Source organism: Xenopus laevis, chromosome 8L (assembly GCF_017654675.1).
Source record: "Xenopus laevis strain J_2021 chromosome 8L, Xenopus_laevis_v10.1, whole genome shotgun sequence".
NCBI classification, from domain to species: domain Eukaryota; kingdom Metazoa; phylum Chordata; class Amphibia; order Anura; family Pipidae; genus Xenopus; species Xenopus laevis.
The window spans coordinates 36,935,439-36,952,311 of record NC_054385.1 but is presented as its reverse complement, the minus strand read 5'-3'; the positions used below and the strand labels follow the sequence as shown (position 1 = coordinate 36,952,311).

Below are 16,873 nucleotides of genomic sequence, written 5' to 3'. Positions count from 1 at the left end.
GTTGTAACGTTGCATCAGCTGAAAAAATGCATTTGTGCGTTATGTATCATGGAAGAAAAAAAGAAATCAGCTCAGCATTCCATGACCAGTGTTTAAACACTTGGCTGGCAACTCGATGACTTTATAGGCTCATAGAAATCTTTACTGGCTTCTTTATATCTTACATATAGTCACGTTACTTAAAGGGATCCTGTCATCGGAAATAGTTAATAGTGCTGCTCCAGCAGAATTCTGCACTTTAATCCATTTCTCAAAAAAAAGCAAACAGATTTTTTTTTATAAATCTGACATGGGGCTAGAGATTTTGTCAGTTTCCCAGCTGCCCCAGTCATGTGACTTGTGCCTGCACTTTAGGATGGAATTATTTTCTGGCAGGCTGTTATTTCTCCTACTGAAACTGAATCAGTCTCAGTGGGACTTGGCTTTTACTATTTTACTATGCTGTTCTTAGATCTTCCAGGAAGCAGTTATCTTGTGTTAAGGAGCTGCTATCTGGTTACCTTCCCATTGTTCTGTTGTTAGGCTGCTGGGGGAGGGGGTGATATCACTCCAACTTTCGTGTTTTTATACAGGTCATGGAACTCCGAAGTAACTTCTAATATCCTCATATTTTGCAACTGGGGGTACTTTATTTATTATAATACACACGTTTCAGTCAGTCATGTGACAGAAATGACATCAGAACTCACCGTTTATAAGGATATAATTTACAAGATATTCATGGCTTTTGTGTATTATAATGAAATAACATCTTGTGTAAAACAATTGATTTTGCCAACAAGCCTCTGACCGCACCAGAGCCGATGGGCCAAAATTAAATATGTATTCAACACCAATCAGATCTTTTATTCAGACTGACAAATAGAGCTAGATATATGATTGGCTGTTTGCTTTACCACACAACCAGGGAAGCCATGGTTTTGTGCTGTTCAAGAGTTGCACAAAACAGTTCACTCTGTTCCCCTAAAGACAGAATACATATAGATTGGCATCACCTTTTCCGCTTATATTTGCCTACTACCCAATATGACTAAAGTTGGAGCTGCAAATATTGCTACCACCCTACTCAAATTACAGGACATCGTGTATTTGCAGTGGGCTGTCTATGGGTGCTGGTACAAGACTGGCCCCTGAAGTTGTACTTTACACCCCGGACTGATTCACATGCCCCTCAAAGATAGACCATGCCTAGGTAATGACAAAGTTGACAATTCACATTTATATGTGGACAGAAGAAATACAAATTGTTTCAATTTGTTGCACTTGCTTTATTAAGCAGAGCTACAGCACAACATGGCATTTCAACTCAAGCACACAAATAAAAACAAGCATTATCAAGTAGCCCACATTGAATCCAAAAGGTCATTTATAAGTCTTCATGTGCCATAAACCATCATTTAAATAATGGATATTTTCAATGCCGATGCCTTTGTTTACTTTTTCACTGTAAGAGAGAAAAGGAAAAAAAAAAAAAGTTCCAGGAAAGCAGTCCGGGTTTTCAGAAAGCGACAACATATAATTAATCCATTTAAGTACCTGCTGAGTAAAGCAGTCAGTTTTTATAATCGTGTGTCATGGAATTTTAGCAGGTTGCTAAGCTTCTTGAAATGGTTTCATTAAAGGAGTGCAATGGCCAAACACCTCCTGGGTCAATGAGAATTTACAGCATCCGCTCTTCCACATAAACAACATGGGAGGCGCAGGTTTAACCTAATCTCGAGCAAATATTCCGGTACGTTCAGATTATATAATAAAAGATTATAATTGAACATGTCTTTCAGCAGAACTAGAGCTAACATAAATTCTATGTATGGGTGAGTGAGACAGGGCACCTCTGTTTATAGAGCATTGTGGGCATTTTTACACAGGGAGACCAGAAGTATTTTAAAGGGGTTGTTCACCTTTGAGATAAATTCGTATGATGTAGAGCAGTGGTCCCCAATCGGTGGCTCATGAGCAACATGTTGCTCTCTGAACCAATTGAATGTTGCTTCATGTGGCCTAAAAGCAGGTGCTTATTATTTTAATTACTGGCTTGTAGGCAAGTTTTGGTTGCGTAAAAAAAACAGGTGTACTACCAAAATGAGCCTCCTGTAGGCTGCCAATCCATATAGGAGCTATCAAATAGCCAATCACAGCCCTTATACAGCACCCCCAGGAACATTTTTCATGATTGTATTGCTCCCCAATTAATTTTAAATCAACATGGTGCTCCCGGGTAAAAAAGGTTTGGGAACCCTGATGTACAGAGTGATATTGTGAGACAGTTTGTGATTGGTTTTCCAGGTTTTTTTTAGTTATTTAGCAACTCTCCCAATTTCAATTCATTCAGTTCAAGGAACCATGCACTGATATGAATGAGAGACTGGAATATAAATAGGAGAGGGCATGAATAAAAAGAGGAGTAATAAAAAGTAGCAATAACAATACAGTTGTAGCCTTACAGAGCATTTGTTTTTTTAGATGGGGTCAGTGACCCCCAATTGAAAGAGTCAAAAGAAGAAGGCAAAGAATTCAAAAACTATAAAAAAATAATTAATGAGGAACAAGAGAAAAGTCGCTTAGAATTGGGCCATTCTTGAAGTTAATTTAATGGTGAACCACCCCATTAATGCTCTACTAAACAGCTGGACTGTAGTAACCTAATTCTGCATCCTGTAAGCATGATAAATGCATGAGCGCTAGGTAGCTCTAACACAAAACTACATTTTGTTAAAGGGGTAGTTCACCTTTAAAATGACTTGGTATGATGCAGACAAGGATCTGACTAAGCCTGCCCTGTACAAATAAACTGTCATTTCCTTCTTATCTAACTTTCTAGGTAAGCACTAAACCATCTTCTATTGAACAGCTCTGCAGAATATGTTGGCTCAATAAAATACACACACATCTGAATGATCAAATCTTTCCTCTGTTCCTGAGCTGCAAAATAAAATGGCAATACTAAAAAATCAATAAATGATGTGGCGTTTCCATATTTATTTACTTTCCTACAATAGATCTCAATTCTCCCTTCTAATTTTCCCAAGCAAAAAATAATGTTTATGGAATAAACAGCATGTACGTCAAAGCCCCATCATAAATACTGCCATCGTCTTTCAAGCTGGTTGGACACAGCCCTTCGTATTTCCTCCCAATCCCCTAAAAATAAGCCAGAGTCCTTGTAGCCTATAAGGGTCTAGGCTGGGCTAATGGCTATAGGGATACGGGGATACAAACTATACCTTCTTACAAGGGTATTGAAATTCCGTGCCACCAAGAGTCCTCAATAAAATAAAGAATTTTAAAAACATTCACAATAAGTACATAATAGTACCTCCGAGTAATGACACATTTTTAAGATCTGCCAAATAAGACAACATAATTCCTATTTTATTTCCATCCATCCAAGGGCTTCAACTACAACATTAACGTCACCCACCAGTGAGTATCCTATTTCGATCAACAACTTTTACTTCATTTATGATCTTTACTCATTTATTTAAGAAGGAAGAGTTGTTCATAGAAATAGGATACTCACTGGTTCGTGATATTAAATTTTGGAGTTTTCTTGAAGCCCTTGGCTGGATGGAAATAAAATAGGAATTATATTGTCTTATTTGGCAGATCTTAAAAATGTGTCATTACTGGGAGGTACTATTATGTACTTATTGTAAATAAGGTAAATCAATTTGTAAAATGTATTTGTGGGGCACCTATATGTTCACTTGTACAGGGACCCTGATGGTTTCCATTTGGTGCTCCGGCTCTGTACATTCCTATAACTTACCTTTAAGAGGCAGGGACTCTTTCCTTCTGTATCTCTTAATCTTTGTTACTCTTTCTGTACTTTTCTACTACAGCTAGGGTTGCCACCTGGCTGGTATTTTACCGGCCTGGCGGGTAAAAAAAGATGGCTGATCCAAATGTTATTAATATGGAAAAAAGATAAAATATATAGGAAGGCCGGTCTTTTTCCCCTAAAAGGTGGCAACCCTAACTACAGGGCACATTTATTGTGCCCTGTAGTTTTACTTTGTACCTCCGTTTTACTTTGTACCTCTGTTGTACTTTGTACCTCCATTTTTCTAACTGTATAAACACTATATACACACAATTGACATGGTACAGGGAATTTACACTATTTTGAGGCTTCCCCCTGGAAAACATATACATCAGGGATGCACCGAATCCACTATTTTGGATTCTTCCAAAGCCCCGAATATTACGTGAAAGATTCGGGCGAATACCGTATCGGAACCCTAATTTGAATATGCAAATGAGGGTGGGGCTGGGAAAAACAACCTTTACGTGCAGTCACGTGATTTTAAGGATTTGTTCGGACAGGCACGAGTATTTGGCTGAATCCTGCTGAAAAAGGCCGGATATCGAACCGAATCCTGGATTTGGTGCATCCCTAACATGCATACATCATAATTTAAATACTGAAACACGGGTACATACATTAAAATTTTCTAATCATGCGTAACACAGATGCCACCTATTGATTAGCATGGGGCAGTAAATCAGTATAAAGCTTCTGTTACTGGTGCTGTGACCAAGCAAGAAATATATCTTTTAATCAGTACCTACATTTTTTACACTTCGCTTTTGTAGTATCAAGTTGTTTTTCAAATTTCACTCTAGTTCTCCTTTACAGTTGTAAAAATTGCACCATACACAACCATTGGGTTAGCAGTACAATAGAGAGAACAATGGCATAGTATTGGAAGCTCTACCTTCCTACTGGGATTTATACCACATCAAACGTAATCTCTGTATATTTATATGTTTTTGTTGTATTTATTATTCTGCTTGTCTTCCCTGTGTATACGTTAGTACATTGTAAGATTGTATAGTGTTGCGTACCCTTGTTAGGTATACAGGTATAGAACCTGCTATCCCAAACCAGTTATCCAGAAAGTTTTGAATTACGGGAAGGTCATCTCCCATAGAATCCATTTCATTCATGTAATTCAAATTTTTTTTTAAATAATTTCATTTATCTCTGTAATAATAAAACTGTACCTTGTACCTGATCCCAACTAAGATATAATTAATCCTTATTGGAAGCAAAACAATTGGGTTGAATTCATGTTTTAACTATTCTTTCATAGATTTAAAATTATGGAGAGCCTAATTACAGAAAAACTCTTTATCTGGAATAACTCAAGTCCCAAGCATTCTGAATAACAGGTCCCATACCTGTACATACATTTTGTAGTACATAAATACTTACATATCATCTGCAGACATCTTCATAACACCAACACAGAGAGCATGCTGCTTTCCTTCTGCCATTATTGCCTGGCCATCGCAATATAAGAAAATATACACCTGAAGCTTCCAAATTTTTATATATATATATATATGATTGGTTGAGGGGGTTATTTAATGATGTGCCACACTTTATCCTGACGATGGCTCCAGGTGAGCCGAAACGCGTTGATACACCATGCACCAATAAATTATTTTTTGATACATGCTGGATGGCGACTGCCATGAGTGCTTTCGTGGACTGCTATATTTTATTTATTTATTTTTCTATTTCATATGGATTTTCCAAATGGAAATTCTGAGAGCTGAAATTGTATTTTATTTTTAAAGAAAACCTACAGAAATTGGTGCCGCAAGTTTTATACAGCTTTAATGCTTTTGGCAGTGCTTTTTCATTCCTGAACAAGCAGTACCTTCGATTTTTGGTCTACTCATCTTATGTCATTGCTAAAGCTGTGATTATACTCTGTGATTATTTGCACCAATTCATCTGATTAGTAAGTCAGCCCATGTTGGAGAATACCAGCGGCTATCCTGGAGTTATCCGACTGATTCTGAGCATTTATGTGGCAGAATTAGGTGATTTAACTCTATTAGTTTTGCCTTTTTTTGTGATTTGGACCATTTTTCGGGTTGCATTTTCCTTTAAATTGAACCCAAAAATGGTTGTCTCTAAATTGGTAGAAAGGATACAACCACAGTTTCGGCTGCAGCTGGGTAAAGCTTGGCTCCAGGAGACGTCAGGCCCGGACACATGATGTTAGCGCCACTCAGGACAAATTTAATGGCTCCTTTATCCACTTGCTGATGAGGAAGAATAAAAGGATCTGGGCAAAAGGAAAGTCACATGAATGAATAACAGTTTATGAAAAATAAATATTAAAAAAATAATTTGATATAGTCAAAACTTATTCCAAGTTCATGGGATACAATGCAAAGCAGTGCAGTGAGTCAGTCAGTGTAGTTAATTCTGTGTCATTCACTTTATTTTTGTGCAACTCCCGCCCCAATCAAGGCTAAATCTTAACACCACAAATAGCTTATCCTACAAGACCAACTCCTTTCTTCCTGTGCCAGCAAGTGTTATCTGTGGCATAACGTTGCACCTTTTGGCCCTGTCCCCACTTGCTACTTTTTTCCTTTTATCTAGGGGAATCGAGGTAAGAGGGGCTCCTGAAGATAATTAGATAATAACCACAGTACAGGCACGGGACCAGTTATCCAAAATGCTCGGGACCTGGGGTTTTCAGGACAATGGATCTTTCTCTAATTTGGATCTCCACACTTTTAAATCAACTAAAGAATCATTAAAACATTAACTCAACCCAATTGTTTTTCTACAATATGTATTCATTGTACATTAGTTTGGATCAAATACAAGGTACTGTTTTATTATTACTGAGAAAATAAAAATATCCCAAAATTTGGATAAAATGGAGTCTATGGGAGATGGCCTTTCCTTATTTCGGAGCTTCCTGGATAACAGGTTCCCAGATAACAGATGCCATACCTGTACCATTGAATGCAGAACCATTGATTATGGATCATTATGGATACACTTTATCATATCAACAGAGCAAAACTGGAACATCCTGGTATGGGATCCATTATACAGAAAGCTGAAATTATTGAAAGGCCATCTCCCATTTTCAAAAAATTATTTTATTTTTATCTGTAATAATAACAAAACAGTAGCTTGTACTTGATGGTAACTAAGCTGCATGGATCCATATTGGTGGCAAAACAATCCTATTGGGTTTATTTAATATTTAAAAGATTTTTTAGCAATGATTTTTTTAAGGTGAAGAACCCCAGGTCACAAGCATTGTGCAAAATAAATCCTATACATGTACCAGCATTCATGCTGTTTGTGGATGGATCAGACAAATGCATTGGGTCCATTTTTAAAGTGGGAGTTCAATTGTTCGAATTTAACAGCCCATGTCAGAAAAACACATTCATTATTCATTATATTATCTTCATTAGTTTAAATAATCCAGTTTGAAGATTGCCACCAAATAAGTTGTGGATCAGCAATGCTAAAAGTCTGTTCTTTCCCCAGGCAGGGGATTGACAACACCTCTGACTGTATGACATGCAGGAACCCAAATAGGGAGGTTCAGGACTGAACCCAAACTTTGCATAACCTGTCTATTCTGCCTAAATTTTCTGCCATATCTTTGATACGATTGGCTGACAATAATCAATCGGATCAATGAAATGCAAATGAAGCTGGAGAGGGAAGGGCATGAGCAGTACAGGTTCAGTTCTAAACCTTGTTGTCAATACTGAGAGACTTTTAGCATCACTAGTCCACAGCTTATTTGATGTGTATCTTCAAAACTAAATATTTAAAATAAAAATTATTTAAATTTCTTCTTTTTTTTTTCTGACAGGTGATGTTCAAACTAGGCCAACAGTCCAAAGGTGAGCATCCGCTTTAATGTTAAAAAGCAATGAAACTCAGCTTTAAAGTTATCTCTTTGCAGTATTTGAGGTAGAGTAAAAGCTCAGTATGTTGGTTCTAATAAAGGTTACATGCAATAGGACTGCTGTTCAACTTAATCAAGGATAGCAAGCCCATGGCTTCAAATGCATCATGGGAGAAGAGCCTGTAAAGTGTGCTGCCTTGGGTTACCTGCTGCCTATACATGATTATTAGCCAATGCCCCTTACACTCACAGTTGCCAATAGATCAAGTGATCCACATTTGGAAACCAAATTACACAGTTTCCCCACTGCAGACCTATCAATGGACACCTTAAAAAAAGCTCAATTATATTAAACCACTGGCAGATATAATGAGAATGCTGTTGACTAAGTACATGTGTTTATGGCATAAAAAGTTTAAATGGCATTAAATTAAAGTGCAGGAAGCCAAGAATCAATAGACTTACATTTGTGAAGCAGTCTCAGTGTCGGATAAAATGAACCCTCTCTCTGCCTGAAGAACAGCAGCTCTCCATTCACAGTTAAAATCTCTATGTGCTCATGGCTGTAAGTAAAGACAGTGAAGGAGAGGTTAGAAGAGAAGGAAAATCAGAATATTGGATATCGAGAGCAACGTTTTAAATATAAATTATATTTACAGAACAGATATTTTGCCATGGTTTAAGGGGATATATCGTTTTATTTTTCCTAACCATTGTAGACAATGCTTAATAGTATTTGGTGATTTAAATTTAGGGTAAAAAAATCCTTTATTGAAACCAGTGATCCTCTGTAGTTGCAGCCTAAGGTACAAATGGGAAGTCCTTCTCCAGAAGCACATTAAGATGTGAGCAGCCAATCACAGCTCTGCCCAAACAAAGGAAAAGATGAGCCAAGGTTCCCTGGCGCAATAGCAGTCATTCCCATTGCTGCCTTCTAAGACCAGGGTTTGACTCCAATTTATGTTATGCCTACATTTGTATGGTTCTCTGCTGATTTTCTGCAACAGTGCAGAATGCAGCGATAGAACGGCACTATGTGGGCAGAGAATCGTGGATAAATAAAGATATTGTGTAAAGCTCTGAGCAATGTATCTGGATTACTTTCCTTTTACAAAAAAATATTACTTACAAGTCTGGTGCTATAAAACAGATTAATATTTAACAGTAAAGAATCAGCACCATTTTTACTTCTAAGACCTGTAAGTGCACAGTGTCCTTTTTCTTTATATTTACCATTTGGGACTGCACCCAGGATACTTTTTTTTATTGTTTCTATGCGATTGCTGCGGATTTGGATATGGTTAATATTTAACAGTATATATGCTCATTAGGAAGTGATCTTTCTACCACTTTAGGACAATAAAGTACTCTGTTGATTGCACAGGGTAACATCCTTATACTTTTTCAATAAGGTTAGGTTTCTTTTACAGAAAAATGTAAAAATGTGATCGATATGGAAGCATGGTGGCTGGATGCTTGCGGCAGTGAACAGGCAGGCAAGTTTACATTTCTTATGTGTAAAGCCAGTGGCAACTGGGAATTTCGTTCAGAGCAGTCCTCTTAGGGAGAAGCATAGCAATAATAACACCTTTCCCATGGCAATATCTTCTCATTTGTCTAACTAGGAAAGATGCTTCCCTTTGTTACTCAGGAACAGTGAAAAGGAACAATACTCACAAATAATGCTAGAGAAGTTCCTATTTTAGTAAGACAGAAAAGCTATGGGGCAAATTCACTAAACGCCGAAGCACCTAATGCTAGCGTGAATTCGCCAGCGTTGGGCATTTTCGTTACTTCGCCGATTCACTAACGAATTCGCGCAATGGACGTAACTACGCTAATTCACTAACGCGCGCATTGTTCTGAACGCTACCTTTTACGCCAGACTTCCTTCGCCACCTCAGACCAGGCGAAGGGCAATAGAGTAGATAGGGATTGCTTCAAAAAAAAGTGAAAAAATGTTCTAAGTCCCAAAAAACACTGGCGTTTTTTCTTTATTATGGGTGATAGGCTGAAAAAGATCGAAAAATTTTTTGGGGCTCCCCTCCTTCCCCCCTATATTTCCTAACTCATGGCAACTTAACTATACAGTGGGCACATGTGTAGGGCAAAATAAAAATTTTATTTGATGATTTGAAGGTTTCCTAGGCTTGTGTAGTTCTGCTACGAATACTTCCATTTGGCGCTGTATGCAAATTAATCAGCTAGCGTAATAGGCGAATTAACGCTAGCGCAACTTTGCAACCTTACGCTACCCCTGAGCACAACTTCGGATTTTAGCGAATTTGCGGAGCAACTACGACTATATATCAGGGGTCCCCAACTTTTTTTTTACCCGTGAACAACATTCAGAAGTAAAAGGAATTTGGGGAGTAACACAAGCATGAAAAGTGTTCCTGGGGTGCTGAACAAGGGCTGTGAATGGCCATTTGGTAGCCCCTATGTGGACTGGCAGACTACAGGAGGCTCATTTTGGCAGTACACCTGGTTTTTATGCAACCAAAACTTGCCTGGAATTAAAAAAAACAAGCACCTGCTTTTAGGCCACAGGGAGCAACATCCAAGGGGTTGGAGAGCAACATGTTGCTCACAAGCTACTGGTTGGGGACCACTGCTATATATGTTAGTAATAAACATCAACAGCGTGCAGATTAGTATGACTTCTGCCCCCCCCCCATTTGAACGTTGCAAGAGTCAGAAAAAGAAGGCAAATATTACAAAAATAAAAACGTGTATAAGGTGAACCACTCCTATAACACAGCAGGTTAGATGCCAGTTTTCCTTCCAACAGAAACAGATCTGTGATCTATAAGCAACTTGTATGGTAAATAAATAAAAATTATCTGGAAACTTACCACCTAACAATCTTCACTGGGTCCTTTTTCGGCATGATTTGGTTGAGCCATTGTTCTATCACAGGAAACTGATCAATCAGTTGGTTTTTTATGCCTTTAATTACAGACGTTTTTAACTGGATACAGTTGGATACATTTTCTTTATCATCAAATCTAAAACAAATAAAATAGAAAAGAATAAAATGTAATCTTTCGCAAACGTAAATGAGGTAGATAAAATAAACAAGTGTCTTAGAAGGTCATTACTCTCTTTTGAAAGCTCTGTGCTTACAAAATCTAATTTCCCCTGCTTATTAGGCTCATTCTGCTAGTGATAAGCAATGAAAATACAATAAAAACAAAATGTATCCTTAGTGTCATTCTGCTCTCTAGTTAAAGGGGTTGTTCACCTTTGAGTTAACTTTTAGTATGATATAAAGTGTGATATTTTGAGACAATTTTCATTTTTTATTATTTGTGGTTTTAAAGTTATTTAGCTTTTATGGTCCAAATGACCCTAACAACCATGCACTGATTTGAATAAGAGACTGGAATATGAATAAGAGAGGGCCTGAATAGAAAGAGGAGTAATAAATAAAAAGTAGCAGTAACAACACATATGTAGCCTTACAGAGCATTTGTTTTTTTGTTTTTTTTTTGCAGTTTGTGAATTTTATTTGATTTACATGAATATTGTTTTACAAGTCACATTTCTTCCTTTTTTTAAAATTTGTATTCATTTTTTCAGGTTACATAAGAATTATAGTTAAAAGGAAAAGAAAAAAGAAAGGGAGTGGGGTTTAGAGGGGAAAAGATTAATTGTTCCATGTCCTTTCCTTGCTACTTCCTGGCTTCTTAGGGTCAGGACACACAGGGCGTTTTCGGGAGATTTGGTCCCCTGGCGACTAATCGCCTCGTTTTTGCGGCGACCAATCTCCCTTCCATTCGTGCAAATTCGGAAAATGAACTGCCGCGTGTGATTAACGCCAGCGTTTTTCATTTTAAGCCGGCGCAGAGTCAGGGAACACGTTTGGGGAGATTGGTCGCCGCAAAAACGAGGCGATTAGTCGCCTGACGACCAAATCTCCCCAAAACGCCCATTGTGGACTTACCCTTATTGTTCGAGTCTTTTATCTTACTTTAGACTTAATTTAGTGGTCGCTAAGATATTTGGTTTTCCACTCATTTTTTATAGGTAATCATTTCCCTGGGTTTTTGTTTCAAGGTTGTTATTGCATATCTTTCATAGGTGATGTTGGAATCTGTGATATAAATTAAATTTCCCCTGTTCGGTATTTCAGTTGATTTCCACATTGTTGCTATAAGTATTCTAGCTGCGGTGAGATTATGGAAGATTTGTTTTCTTAATTCTGGGGTCATTTGTTGTAGTCCATGGTTTAATAATGCCAGCGATGGTGACGATATTATTGAATTTGTTGTAATGTCAGATTAACTGTGAGACCTCCTTCCAAAACGGGCTAATGCTTGGCATGTCCACCATGTGTGGTGTTCCATTCGCTGCATTACATCTCCAACAATTTGCAGAGGTGTTCGGGAACATCGTGTTTAGTATTGACAGAGTTTTGTACCACCTTTAGAAAAGTTTTCTTTGGTTTTCTATATGGTTGGTGCACTTTGAGTACTTAAAAGCTGCATTGGCCGCTTGTAGCCATTGAGGTGTTGTAAGGGTTATGTTGAGATCTTGTTCCCATTTCTGGATGTGTTTCTGCTTCTTATCTTGGGTTTGATTTGAAATTGCTCTGTACATCTTGGACAGGCCTTTCTTTTGTCCTGTTGTGTAAAAGCATATCTGCTCAAATGCTGTTTGTTGTCCTGGTATGTTTTTTTAAATGTGGAGCTAGTAAGTGTTGAATCTGTATATATATATATATAATTGGCTTGTAATCCTTCGTAGGATTTTAAGGTACTGTTCGAGAATGGTTGTGATAAATCTGTTACACCTAATAATTCCCAATTTCTGGTGGAGAGATCAGGGATCATTATTTCCAAAGTTTTAGAGAGCATTTGGTTTTTAATTCTGATCAATTTTTTAAATGTCTTCATTTTTTTTTTTTTATTTATTGTTTTTCCAGCTTGCAAATGGGGGTCACTCACCCCATCTAAAGAGCATTTGGCTTTTAGATGGGGTTTGGTTTTTAGTGACATTTGAAAGCTTGAAAAACTATAAAAAAAACAAACAAATGAAGACATTTAAAAAATTGATCAGAATTGACCTTTTTATAACATACTAAAAGTTAACTTAAAGGCAAACCAACCCCTTGTAAATATCTCTCCAGGGAAGAATAGAGTATGGCAAATAGATAAATGAAGAGTAGTTGCCTGTAATGCTTAGAATGCAACAACAAATAAACAAATCAGGTATCAACTACCCCTTGGGCTAGGGCCACATGCATTGAATCTTGGCCTCAGGAGAAATGCAGGCCAAGAATCTGCTCCTCCACTATCCGATGTGCCTACACCCAAACACACAGCCTCAGCTCAAGTGCAGGCAGATGCAGCAGATTCACATTTCACACCGAAATCCATGGCGGCTGCCTGCACCAGAGCCAAGGCAATGTATTAGAGTAGCAGTGGCAGATTCTTGGACTGTGGAGATCCTCTAAGACAAATGAAAATATACATAAGATAAACATATGCCAACACAAGTTGAAAACATTCTTTTTACAAATAGATGAAATAAACACCCATCTAAATACAAAAGGCAAGTTACAAATAGGTGACTCGTACTTGACCCCAACTAAGATATAATTAATCCTTATTGGAGGCAAAACCAGCCTATTGGGTTTAATTGATGTTTAAATATTTTTTTAGCAGACTTAAGGTATGAAGATCCAAATTACAAAAGACCCCTTATCCATAAAATCACAGAGCCCAAACATTCTGGATTACAGTTTCCATACCTGTTATAATCATATGTCGGTCTGGTGTTCTGTAACCTTACTGCTTTATGAAATACATAAATTTTATAGTTTTTACCAGTGACTTAACAATATTTCATTTTATGATCAAATAAACCATTTCAACTACTGAACAAGACCAGTATATAATACTGGCATGGGACTGGTTGTGCAGAATGATTGGGACCCAGGGTTTTCTGGATAATGGGTCTTTCCATAACTTGGATCACCATACCTTAAATATACTAAAAAAAGATTAAATAAGGCCAATAGGATTGTTTGGCTGCCAATGTGCCAATAGCCAATTTTGCTGCATCTTAGCTATGATCAAGTACAGGTATGGGATCCGTTATCCAGAAAGTTCAGAATTACAGGATGGCCGTCTCCCATAGGCTCCATTATAATGAAATATTTTTAAATTGAAAAAGTTTTCCTTTTTCTCTGTAATAAAAAAACAGTATCTTGTACTTGATCCCAACTAAGATTTACTTAATCCTTATTGAAGGCTAAACAAGCCTATTGGGTTTATTTAATGTTTAAATGATTTTTAGTAGATTTAAGACAGAGATCTAAATTACGGAAACATCCCTTATCCGGAAAACCACAGGTCTCGAGCATTCTGGATAATGGGTCCCATACCTGTACAAGCTACTGTTGTATTATTACAGAGAAAAAGAAAAGAGGCCTGCACTTTATCCTGTAGTTTGTATCATTTGATATACAGGTATGGTCCTGTAGTTTGTATCATTTGATTATCCAGAATGCTCGGGACCTCGGGTTTTCTGGATAACGGATCTTTCTGTAATTTAGATCTTCCTACCTTAAGTCTACTAGAAAATCATGTAAACATTAAATAAACCCAATAAGCCTCCAATAAAGATTAATTATATCTTAGTTTTGATCAAGTACTGTACAAGGCACTGTTTTATTATTACAGAGAAAAAGAAAATCATTTTTAAAAATGTGGATTATTTGGATAAAATGGAGTCTATGAGAGACGGCCATTCTGTAATTTGGAGCTTTCTGGATAATGGGTTTCCGGATAACAGATCACATACCTGTACAGGTATAGTCCTGTAGTTTGTATCATTTGATATACAGGTATAGTCCTGTAGTTAGTATTATTTGATATACATCTATGGGATCCCTTATCAGTAACCTGTTATCCAGAGAGTTCCAAATTACAGGAAGGTTATCTCCCACTGCATCCTTTTTAAGAAAAATCATTTTTAAAAACTAGAATGATTTTCTTAAAATGGACTCAATGGGAGATGACCTTCCTTATTTGGAATGCTCTGAATAACGGGTTTCAGGATAAGGGATCCCATAGCTGTATATCAAATGATACAAACTACAGGATCAAGTGCATGCCTCTTTAGCTTTTGCCCCACAAATCCGTGCATTCAAACACACACACACAGGTAATGAGGGGGTTAATGGGAGTTGTGGTCTGTTTTGCCATTTACACACACGCACAAATAATCTTTACATTTGTATTAGGGATGCACCAAATCCACTATTTTGGATTCAGCTGAACCCAGAATCCTTTGCGATAGATTCGGCCGAATACCGAACTGAATCCTACCTTGCATATGCAAATTAGTTGTGGGAAGGGGAAAACTTTTTTTACTTCCTTGTTTTGTGACAAAAAGTCATGTGATTTCCTTCCCTGCCCCTAATTTGCATATGCAAATTAGGATTCTTTTCGGCCAGGCAGAAGGATTCCGCCGAATACAAATCCTGCTGAAAAAGGCGAATCCTGGATTCGGTGCATCCCTTCTTTGTGTACGTGCTGACCATGTGCACTTGCAGTGGTTGGTTAAAGGGTAAGATTAGGGTTGCCACTTTTGCTGGTGACTAAATCTGAACACAGGGGCGGGGCAGATAGTATTGGGGGTGGGCAGTGATGTAATAACAGGCATGATGACATCAGAGGAGGGCACAATGACGTTGGTGGAGTTATGACACCAGGGCAAGGCTATTGCATCACTTAGATGCAACTGGTTGGGTTTCTAGCCAGTATTTTCAATGTTTTAATGTGTTGATGCCCAGTTCAAAAGCACACAGGCTATATTCTGCTTGATGATTAAGCCCAACCCTTTAATTGCAGTTCTATTATACAGAAATCAGTTATTCAGAAAGCTCTGAAATACAGAAAAGCTAATTTAGAAGGAAAAAAAATCTTATTTTTGATTGATTTGATAACAAAAACCCTAACTGTTCGGGTCAAACGAGTCAGGTGGCAACCCTAGGGGTGTGGGGAATGGTGGGGTACAGACAGAAAGATGTGACATTCAGAATCAAAGGCTGCAAGAAAACATGGTGATTAATGAAGAATGGACAGGAATGGAGGAAACTGTAACTGGATAAATAAATATGTCCAGGTGGATGAAAGGTGTGTCACACCTGGATAATTTGGTAACCACTTGTGCCCAATTTTACTTAGAGATGGAGAATGAATGAATGTTGAAGCACAGTGAAAAATGTAGAGATGAACTACAACTTTCATTCTGTTCGATCAAATACTGTAAGTGTGGAACAGCTGCTGGGATACACAGGTATTGGCACTACTACATTGCAATATGTGTAAATACGTGGGCAAATTATAGCATAACAAATCATAGGATAACAAGAGGTGGAGGATGATCTCATATCCCCGTAATACAGTGCTTTGTTATTACCATACAGATTCACGAGTAGTGATTCTACTGAGCCACGCTATACTGAGGGAATAAAGCCAGCACGTGCAACTACAATCTCTGCCACTCACTTCTTAAACATGCTGCTGTACAGCCAGGCTCGAGAGCTTCCCAAGGTTTCACGGGAGAAGAATCCGTTTACATCCGGGGCACGGCTTCGTATCAAAAGCTATAAGCACGCCGGCTTCACGCTGACATTTCCTCCACTCGTTCAACGGAAGTGAGCAACTTTGGGCGGAAGTTTAGATTTCCCTTGGCTTGGAGTAGGGCGGAAGTTCGGATTTCCCTTGGCTTGGAGTAGGGCGGAAGTTCGGTCGTAAGAATTACAACTGGAAGAGAAGCGTGCAGATTTGTATTAAATATTTGTTACGCTACAAATGTATTGTTATTGCTACTTTTATATTCGGGCCTCACCTATTCACATTCCAGTCTCTTATTCAAATCAATAAATGGTTGCTAGGGGAATTTGGACCCTAGCTACCGCATTGCTTAAAATGCAAATTTAAAAGCTGCTGAATAAAAAGCTAAATAACTCAGAAACCTTAAATAATAAAAAGTGAGAACCAATTGCGGATGATCTCAGAATATCACTCTCTACATCATACTAAAAGTTATCGCAAAGATGAACTACCCCTTTTAACCATAACTGGGAATATTTTTTTTCGTTTGAGGTTTTTTTTTATTATTGATTTTCATTTAAAAAAAAACAGAAGAAAAAGCTAACATAAATCGAT

General features: G+C 37.7%; 1 protein-coding gene across 1 annotated transcript; it reads right to left on the bottom strand.

Annotated features, from left to right (window-relative positions):
- Positions 1-1,247: 1,247 nt before the first annotated feature.
- On the bottom strand, positions 1,248-16,335 carry mcts1.L (malignant T-cell amplified sequence 1 L homeolog). Its single transcript, NM_001091354.1, is given in 6 exon segments — positions 1,248-1,444; positions 5,219-5,286; positions 5,950-6,083; positions 8,154-8,251; positions 10,544-10,696; positions 16,211-16,335. Coding segments are annotated over 6 exon segments (546 nt in total). The 5' UTR covers positions 16,222-16,335; the 3' UTR covers positions 1,248-1,362.
- Positions 16,336-16,873: the final 538 nt, after the last annotated feature.